The sequence below is a fragment of the Tupaia chinensis genome, unplaced genomic scaffold, assembly GCF_000334495.1.
Source record: "Tupaia chinensis unplaced genomic scaffold, TupChi_1.0 Scaffold000386_1, whole genome shotgun sequence".
In the NCBI taxonomy this organism is placed as follows: Eukaryota; Metazoa; Chordata; class Mammalia; order Scandentia; family Tupaiidae; genus Tupaia; species Tupaia belangeri.
Genome location: NW_006159888.1, coordinates 270,426 through 280,015, shown reverse-complemented (window position 1 = coordinate 280,015; position 9,590 = coordinate 270,426). Strand labels below are relative to the sequence as shown.

At 47.3% G+C, this 9,590-nt stretch overlaps 1 protein-coding gene across 1 annotated transcript in view; it reads right to left on the bottom strand.

Annotated features, from left to right (window-relative positions):
* Positions 1-8,972, bottom strand: part of LOC102472129 (rho guanine nucleotide exchange factor 4-like) — a 21,910-nt gene extending 12,938 nt beyond the window's left edge. The window contains 1 exon segment of the mRNA XM_014589838.2: positions 8,833-8,972. Coding sequence (XP_014445324.2) covers positions 8,833-8,970 — 138 coding nt within the window. The 5' untranslated portion in view covers positions 8,971-8,972.
* Positions 8,973-9,590: the final 618 nt, after the last annotated feature.

Genomic DNA, 9,590 nt, shown 5'->3' with positions numbered 1-9,590 from the left:
CGCCTCCCGCTCCGCGCAGCCGGCAATCCCGCGGCTCAAGGCCGAAGCCCGGCCCGCAGCGCCCGAGGAGGGGCGGAGCCGCCTTTGCTGGCCCGGCCGGGCTCCTACAGCGCAACGGCGCCGTGCGCGGCGTCTCCCAGGCCCGGTTCCCTGGCAACCAAGCGGACTGCGCGGGCGGGGACAGCGGCGGGAGGAGGGCGGCGCGGACGGTGGGGAGGGGTCACTGGCTGACTAAGTGCGGAGAGGCTGCAGCGCCTCCTTGGGAGGGTGGGGGACCCTCAAAGCCAACGCAAAACTGTCCTGGCGCTGGACGGGCCCAAAGAGCTCGGGGATATCCTGGGACCTCATGCAGACATAATGGGACCAAAATGCCTGGCACTCACGCTTCTAGGAAGGGAAGAGCCAAAGCTCCATTCCTAACCAGGGCTGCCAGCTAGACTCATTTACAGATGAGTAAATGAGGCTTTGAAAGGTCAGATACAATAATCTTGTCATAAAACCGTACAGAAATACAGCGATGGTGAGCCGATTTGAATCTTGGTTGGACTGATTACTCTGGGGGCTACTCTTCTCACTTGCCTCGACCTTACATAGAGCACCATTTTTTATTCCTTTGGGAAAGCAGTTGGAGTTCTCCAGCCGCTTTAAAAAAAAAAAAAAGAATTATTTTATTTAACTTTATTTATTTAATTTGACCAGAGAGGTATAGAGCAAGAGAGAGAGAAAAAGAAAGCTGCCAGATTTAGGACTTGAACCGTGGTCAGCCATGTGGGAGTCCTCATGGTAGTTGAGTGCCTTCAACTACCATGCCCACCACCTGCCAGCCCCTTCAGCAGCTTTTGAGAAACCTTGTCAGCTGCCCATGAGTTCTGGTTCCTGACAGAGCCAGCAAAGGTAGTCCCGTAGGCCGCACAACTCACCTGCATGAGACTCTCATTCTTTCCACACCAGCTGGTCAGTGTCTCTGCGAGATGAGAGGACTGCTGACCAGAGGGCTGGCACATGGCCCAGGAGTGAGCAGAGGCCAGCTCAGAGCCCCGACTTCCGGGGTGAAGAGCCCCTGCCTGGTAGGATGGGCAGCACAGAGGGAATGGGTGCACTCTGGGTGTCACACGAAACTGTCTTTGTGTTCACATTTCCATGTGTGTGTGCCAGCACCATATGCATGTGGGTGGAAGGGAATGTGCCCATGACTGTCACCAGCCTGCTGAAGACCCCAGCACAGGTCGCCTGTGTGTACCTGTGTGTGGATAGGGTACCTGTGTGTGTGTTGAGTGCACATGTACATGTGTGGCTGCCTGTGCATGTGCAGAGGAGGGTCAGGATGTGTCCAGAGAGACTAGCTACCTCCTTTGCATCATCTGAAGGTCCCACCTGGGTCCATCTGTCTGGGGAAATGCTCCTGCCTAGTTCTTCACTTCAAGATTTGCTCCCTCAAGCTCTGAGGAGAGTTATGGGGGATCTAAAGGCTCCTAGCACACCCAAATCCCACAGCCCCTCTGGTAAGACTGCAGTGAGTCATCTGATGGGGTATGGCTTGGAACCCTGACTTCAGTCAAGGTTCTCTTGTGCACCTGTGGTTTCAGAGCATCCAGCCACCTAGAAGGGAAGGCACAGAGGGAACTTGCTGACCAGTGTGTTGCCCAGTGAGGGGGGCTCTGCTGCACTTGGCTGTCAGACACATGCAAGAAGGTGGGCAACAGGAGACCTCAGTGCTACAGTTTGGATGTCCCCCAGAAATTCATGTGTTGGGCCTTTGCTCATTGTAAAAGTGTTAAATGAAAACTTAATCCCTTCATGGTGTCCCACAGTGGGGCCTTTGAATGTGATAAGGTCATTAGGGTGGGGCTCCTATGATTGGATTCTGGCGAGTTTATAAGCAGAGGGAATGAGAACAGAGCAGAGAGAAACTCATGGTTACATACCACACTCTGTTCTCTTAACAGTTTTGCCTTCCACCATTTTGTTTCAGCTTCGGATTATCTAGCCACCAGAATTGTGAGTTTTGAAATAAAACTCTGTTTTTTATAAATCACCTAACCTCGGGACCAGCAGGTGGCATGGTGGTTGAGGCACTGGATCCCACATGTCTAACTCTCTGTTCGAGTCCCAGATCCAGTGGCTTGAAAGACACACTGGATGCATGTGTGGTGTGCCCAGAATCCTGAGAGAAGAGTGAAGGAGCAGGGATTGTGTGTGACCATCTCCCTGGGGTAATTTTTCAATTTCCCTCTATTTGTCTGTCTCTCTCTTTCTCTGGAAAGTGCACATGTCCCATGGCAAAAATCTAAAACTAATAATAATAATGAATATAAATCACCCAGTCTCTGCTAGCAACGCGAAAACAGAATAAGACACCAGGCCTCCCAGCAGGCGCCTGCCCACTTCTCCCCTGGTCTTGCTGCAAGCACCAGCAGCACTGAGAATGTGGTGGGGACACACGACAGTTGCTTCCTATTTTCAGGTCTCGTTTCTTCAGAAAAAGGCCTGGGTGCAGGGTAGACAGCCTGGCCAGCAGGACCAGGTGGGAAGGGTAGGAGAACATGGAGGAACCAGATGCCCAGGCCATGGCATCTGGGGAAGGCACCCTTGGGACTGATGCTAAGAGAACAGTGGGACATTTCTGGGCATTTAGCAAGCAGTTTCTGCATTTCTTTTTTTAATTCATATTGCAGGGACCGACAGTTGTAAGGGGTATGAGAGGATCTTCAAAGGCTTCAAGGAAATATATATTAGGAAAAAATAGCATGGATTTCAAATTTTCCTTTTTTGCTCACAAATAAACTTGTACTAACTTAAAAAAAATATTATTTTATTTATTTATTTTTTAAATTTTATGAGAGAGAGAGAGAGAAAGGGAAAGTGAGAAAGCAAGTCACCAGGTCTGGGCCTTGAACTGTAGTTGGCCATGTAGGAGTCTAGCACCTTAACCCCCATGCCAGCTACCAGCCCCACCTGTACTAACTTTTTAGAACATATCTGATCAGGAGCTATTTGAGGAACTAAGAAGGATAAGACATGGGTTTGAAAAGACCTCCTTCAGAGTAATGCATTCTGCTAAAATTAAAACAAGAACAAACATCAAATTTATGGTGATCCTTTTCTGGAAGAATGGTGAAATCATATTGCTTTATCAAATTTATGGGGACAATGCCCAAATAAATAAAATAGATTACTCCTTTTAAGAAAAGACAAGATGATGCTGAAGATGATGCTTACAGTGGCTGACCATCCACATCAATTTGGAAGGAAAAGATTAATCTTGTTCATGCCCTAATTGGACAGGACTGCAAATTAGCAGCAGAAACAATAGCCAGCACCACAGACATCCCAATTGGTTCAGCTTACACAGTTCTGATGGAGAAAATGGGTACCAAAACTGTTGCACCCAAATCGGTTGGATATAAGAGCAGAGCTTTAGAGGCAGCTGGATCCCACATGGTCAACCCCAGTTTGAATCTTGGCTCTGATGGCTTGAAGAACACACTAGGTGCTTCTGTGTGTGCCCAAAATCCTGATGGGTTAAAGAAATGGAGGAAGAAGGACTGTAGTGTGACCATGCCCCATTGGGAGTGCTTCCTCTCTCTCTCTCTCTCTCTTTCTCTCTCAAATGCACACATTCTCTGGCAATTAAAAAAAAAAAAAGCAACAGCTATGAAGAGGTAGAAGTGGCCCAGTTAAAGCAAATGCAGAGGTCATGTCAACAGTTTTATTGGATGCTCAAGGAATTTTGTTTGTTTTGTCTTGAGAAAATTAGATGACGCTTTAGCAGAAAAAGCTCAAGAAAGCTTCGCCAGTCCTTGTCTACCAGACAATGCTCCTGCAGACCTCCTGCCCATTCTCCCCATCAAACAAGGACAATTTTGCAAGAGTTTCAATGGGAAATCATCAGACTTCCACCTTACAGTCTTCATTTGGCTTCTTCTGACTTCTTTCCCCCACCAACCTTTAAAAAACCTTTCTTTTTATTTATTTCTTTCTTTCTCTCTCTCTCTCTTTTTTTTTTAGAGAGAGAGATTTTTGCTATAGGGCACATACACTCACAGGAGAGACAGAGATACAAAAAAGCGAGAAATCACGCCCCACGGGAGATGGCCATGCCGTGATCCCTTCTCCTCCATTTTCCTCTCTGGATTTTGGGCACGTATGCACACACACCCACTGTGAGTTTTAAGCCACCGGGTCCAGGACCATACCGCAGTCATTATGTGGAAGCCCAGCAAGGTAACCATTATGCCATCAGCTGGTCCCTAAAACAAGTCTTTTAAGCTTTCTTCATTTAATAATGTAAAAAAGACTACATTGTTATGGTTAAATTCCCAGGACCCTCAGTTCTTTAGGGACAGACCAAATGGCTGGTATCATTGCCTACAAGTGTTTTGTGCTTAATGGAGCTTAATTAATACAGTTTATATTTTGAAATGTTTTTCTTTCCAGAGGATGTGGGTACTCACCAGAGAGAGAGAGAGAAAGAAACAAAAAGAAAAGCATACCCTTCCAGGACAAGAAGATGGTGTAATTGTTCCATCACGGGACTCCAACATAGTCTAGCACAGTTTGAGTCCCGAACCTGGCAGCATAAAACTCACTCAAGGTGCATGTGTATGTGTGCCCAAAATCCTGAGGAGAGACAGGAGGAGAAGGGATTGCAGCATGATGGTTTCTTGCTTTCTGTCTTTCTCTCTCTCTCTGGCAAGTGCACTTGTCTCTCTGGTGAGCACATGTGCCCTGTAAAAAATCTCTCTTAAAAAAAAAAAAAAAGAAAGAAGAAAGGAAGGAAGGAAGGAAGGAAGGAAGGAAGGAAGGAAGGAAGGAAGAAAGGAAGGAAGGAAGGAAGGAAGGAGAAAGCATACCCTGCCAAAGGGACAGTAGTCATCCGGCAATCCTTTTATCTCCATCACTCTATCTCATCAGGATTTGGGACACACGCACCACATTACTGGCATTTAAAAAAAATATTTTATTTAACTTTATTTATTCATTCATTTATTTATTTCAGTTTGACCAGAGAGGGATAGAGTGAGAGAAAAAGCCACCAGGTCTGGGACTCGAACCACAGTCAGCCATGTGGGAGTTCAGCACCCTTAACCACCAAGCAACCTGCCAGCCCCCATAACTGGCATCTTAAAAAAAAATTCTTTTTAAATTTTGCCAGAGGGCATGTGTCTCTGAAGACAGACAAAGAGAGAGAGAAGCAAGAAATCATGTCCAGTGGGGAATGATCATACCACAATCCTCTTGTGGGAGTTCCCTTATAATTTTAGGCACACGTGTGCATGCACACACACACACACACATCTGGTATGTTCTCAAGGTGCTGGGTCTGGGATTCAAACTGTATGCTCAGTCATGTGGGATCCAACTGGCTTAACTGCAAGGTCACAGGAGACCCTCTGGTGTGTTGTTCAAGCTGCCACAGCCAGGATTCAAACCATGGTCAGCCATATGATATCCATCCCCCAATGCAAGATGCTCTATGGGGTCAGCCCTATTTTGATCTTTTAATTACATTCTCAGATACTTTTCAAAGTGCCCTTATAAGTACAAGGAATACAGAAAGAACAAGCTCCTGTATCTCCTTCTCATTTTTCTCAGAGCACACATAGAAAAATACAGATGTCCACAAGGATACACAGCCTAACCCTCCTGGACAGTCAGCTCTCTGACAGCAGGACTGTCTTCTGCACAACTGGATTAGGCCTAGGATGGGTTATACTTCCTGACAAGTACTAAGTACTCAGTGCATATGTGTTTTTTTGCATGCAACATCCACAAACATGCATCACACCCAGACCTTCATGTACAATGTGCACATGCACATGTACGTGTCAATAAAACTCACTCTGCACATTCCCTGCATGCAACTGGCTCTGCTGCCCTCCCTATGTCTACTGCTCTCCAGGCCAGATGGTTTGGATTCCTTGTCGCTTAGGAAATTAAGAGGAATATCCCCTTCTCAAGTCCACAGGAACAAGAAAGTGTCACAGTTTAAAACAAGGACACCCACACAACTTTAGAAAGTACAAATGCATATGTGATTTTTGAACACAAGACAAATACTATTGAGAAAGGATTTTTCTTTGACACCTGTTGCTTTGATGGCTCCAGGTATGAAGGGCATGTTAAATCCTAGCAAAGCATGTGTGGCAGCAGCAAGGGCCCATCGGGAAGAAGCAGCAGCCCTTGGAAGGCCAGAGAACTAGCCTGTCATGGGACAATCACTTCATCTCTTCAGAATTCCTGATAAGGTGCCCTATTTGATGCTTCCAGTGATCACAAGAGGCACTATCCTGTACCCATCACAAGCCAAGCACAGAGGCCTCCCACAGCCTGACCAGCAGGCTCAGGTATGTTTGCAACCCACAACAAGAAGGCACTGACTTACCACAAGTGCTCCACAGGGAGGCTGCCTCCAAACTGGGTGTTTATATAGTTCATCTCTTCACCTGAGTTTCCTCCTAAAGATATCCCATGCCAGAGCCTATGTTCTCCTACCTTAGAGCAGTGCTGGCTCTCAGCTTTTCTCAGCCAAAGCATCTTAGAATGAATAATTTATCAAGGAATGGAGGGCCTCAGAAGGCACCTCCTTGAAACCAGCAAGCCAAGGTGGTCCATAGTTGGTAGGAGACATATAACTATAGAACTCAGACATGAGAACCCCAACTATACAGACCCAAGGCCATCAAGGCGTCCACTCTCTGGGGTCCCCAGGAGCTCTCTGCTATTCTCTCTTCTTTATCATCCTCTTCATTAGAGACTCATGATAACCTACCACACGCCAGGTCAGGTCCGTTAACTACTGCAGTCAGTCCTGCTGCCCTCACCACCTTCCTGCTTCCCAGCCATGCTCAGCCCTCCTAACCACCCACAACTAATGGGTCCCAAAGCCCAGGTTCCCTATGGAGGCAGCCTCACCTCCCAGAAAAACCAGAACCATTATCTGAATTCTGCTTCAGATGACATGATTTCAGGGAACCTTACATCCCAAATAGCTTTCAAATGGCACTTAAAGAGAAAGGTTTTGCTGGAGAAATTATTATTATTATTAAAAGAGATTTTTGCTATAGGGCGTGTGTGTTCACCAGAAAGAAGAAAGCAAGAAATCACCCTCTGGGGGGATGGCCACGCCACAATTCCTTCTCCTCTTAAGATTTTGGGGCATACATGTACACACATCCGGCGTGAGTTTAAGCCTCCGGGTTCGGGACTCTAACCACAGTCGACTACACGGGAGTCCAGCAATGTAGCCATTATGCCATCTGCTGGTCCCGAAAAACTATTATATTTATGTTTAATCCTTAGGCACCATGAACTTTAGGTAAAGCATATATATATATATACACACACACACACACACACACATACATATATATATATATATATTTTAAATTTCTTTTGCCACAGGGCATGCATGCTTGATGGAAAGAGAGACAGAGACACAGAGAGGGGAAGTTAGAAAACACCTAGTTAGAAAACACCTAGAGGGGGCGGTCATGCCACAAGCCCTTCTCCATTTTCTTCTTGGGATTTTGGGCATGCATGCGCACACGTGCCAACTGCGAATTTAGGCTCAAACCATGATTGGTCATGTGGAAGTCCTGCACCTTAACCACCATGTCTTGTTTGTTTGAGAGGTTTTTGCTATAGGGCACATGTGCTTGCCAGACAGACAGAGAGACAGAGAGCGAGAAACTGCCCCCCCTCCCCCAGGGGGATGGCCACACCGCAATCCCTTCTCCTCCGTTCTCCTCTCAGAATCTTGGGCACGCACGCACACATGCCCGGCGTGAGTTTTAAGCCACCAGGTCTGGGATGTGAACCGCGGTCAACTACGTGGGAGTCCAGTGACATAGCCATCACGCTAACTGCCAGTCCCAACCACCATGTCAAATGCTGGCCCCAAATAAATCATGATTTAATGCCTATTTTAAACCATGTCCTGGAACCAGGACTCTAAGGAGAGTTTGCAGGCCCTCAGTGCACTACTCTGTCTCATTATCCACGTCATTTCTGAGCAGCCTAGCAACCCATCCATTCACAGAGCTGTGTGTAAAATGATCTCTGCAGGAAGAGAATCCTGAGTGCTACAAGGTCCTGGGTTGTCGGATTCTCATCTTAAGGAAGCAGGAACTCACCCAAACCTCATGGCCAGGAGAAGAACACAGAGTTTGCTATGCATGTGGGCTTCTGCTGATTAATATTTGGTTAAACTACCAGCATATTTTAAAAAATAATTAACAGTCTTCTCCAGAGAGTGAGAAAAAAGAGATACAAGTGAGAAAGAAAAAGTCAAGGCCTCAAAAATCCTCTCTGCTTGGAGAATGCAAAAGGAGAACTTGGGGTGCGAATCAGTTTTGCCCAGATGAGGTTTCTCACTAATTTCTTCTGCTCAGGTAAGGAACAGTGAAAAATGGTAACTTGCAAAAAGTTGCTGGAGTAACAGCAATACTTTGAGCTCTTGGTGTCAACAGAAGAGAAAGGTTTTCAGTCGCCTTTCCTCCACTCCCTGTCCCTGACAGCTTGTTGGTGGGCGGGAGATACAGTAAGCAGGGACAGCCTGGCCTCGCTCTACCCCCTCGTGCTGAAATTGAGCCTGCTCTTTTGGGTTCTCTGTGGGAGCTGGGGAAACACAGGGGAGTCCTGATTTGGACAAACTCTGCTGTAGATGCCCCAACCCAAAGTGAGAGCCATGGTTGAAACCATGTGCACCCTGGTGACTGGTGTCACTGTTACCTGCCAGGAACACAGACTTTGGGTGTCTGCCTACATGTGCAAACTGGAGTCGTCCTGTCCAGTGTTGCCCTGCCCCTGCCCACATAGCCATAACCCTACCTCATTGATGGCCAGCTGCTCGCCGCCTCCTCCTGGGTGGCTGTAGTGATGGCCGGAGCTGTGCAGGTCCTCATACAGGTCTTCCTCACTGCCCACCTCATCACCACGGATGGCCGTGTCCAGAGTTCCGTCCGGCATCGCTGCAAGGAGAGACAGCTGCTGGCAAAGGGGGTGGGCTTGAGAGGGTGGAGGGGGAACCATGTGGAAAGGATAGACAATTGGGGTGGTAGTTTTCTCAAACTATCCTTGCTGGAACCATGGGGCCTAGTTGGGGGAATGCTCTGCTGCATCCCTACCACTCTGTCCATGTCCACAGCAACCCTGTGGACAGGGAACACGAGTACTGGCCATAGCAGGACACTCAAGAGTTCCTCTTGCTGAATTCAATTAAAAGCCATTATGGGACCAGCAGGTGGCATAATTGTTATGTCGCTGACTGCGGTTCGAGTCCCGACCCAGCAGCTTAAAACTCATGCTGGGTGCATGAGTGTGTGTGTCCAAAATCCCAAGAGAAGAATGGAAGAAAAGGGATTGTGGTGTGGACACCCCCTCCCAGGGGCTGATTTCTTGCTTGTCTCTCTGTCTTTCCAGAAAGCACACGCACCCTATAGCAAAAAGTTTCTCTTAAGAAAAAAAAAAAAAGCGCCATTTACCAAAGTGTCTGCTATACTACAAGGCCCTTAAGAAAAATGTTGAAATTGTGTTATAAAGGGGCCAGCAGGTGGCATGGTGTTTAAGGTGCTGAACCTCCCATGGTC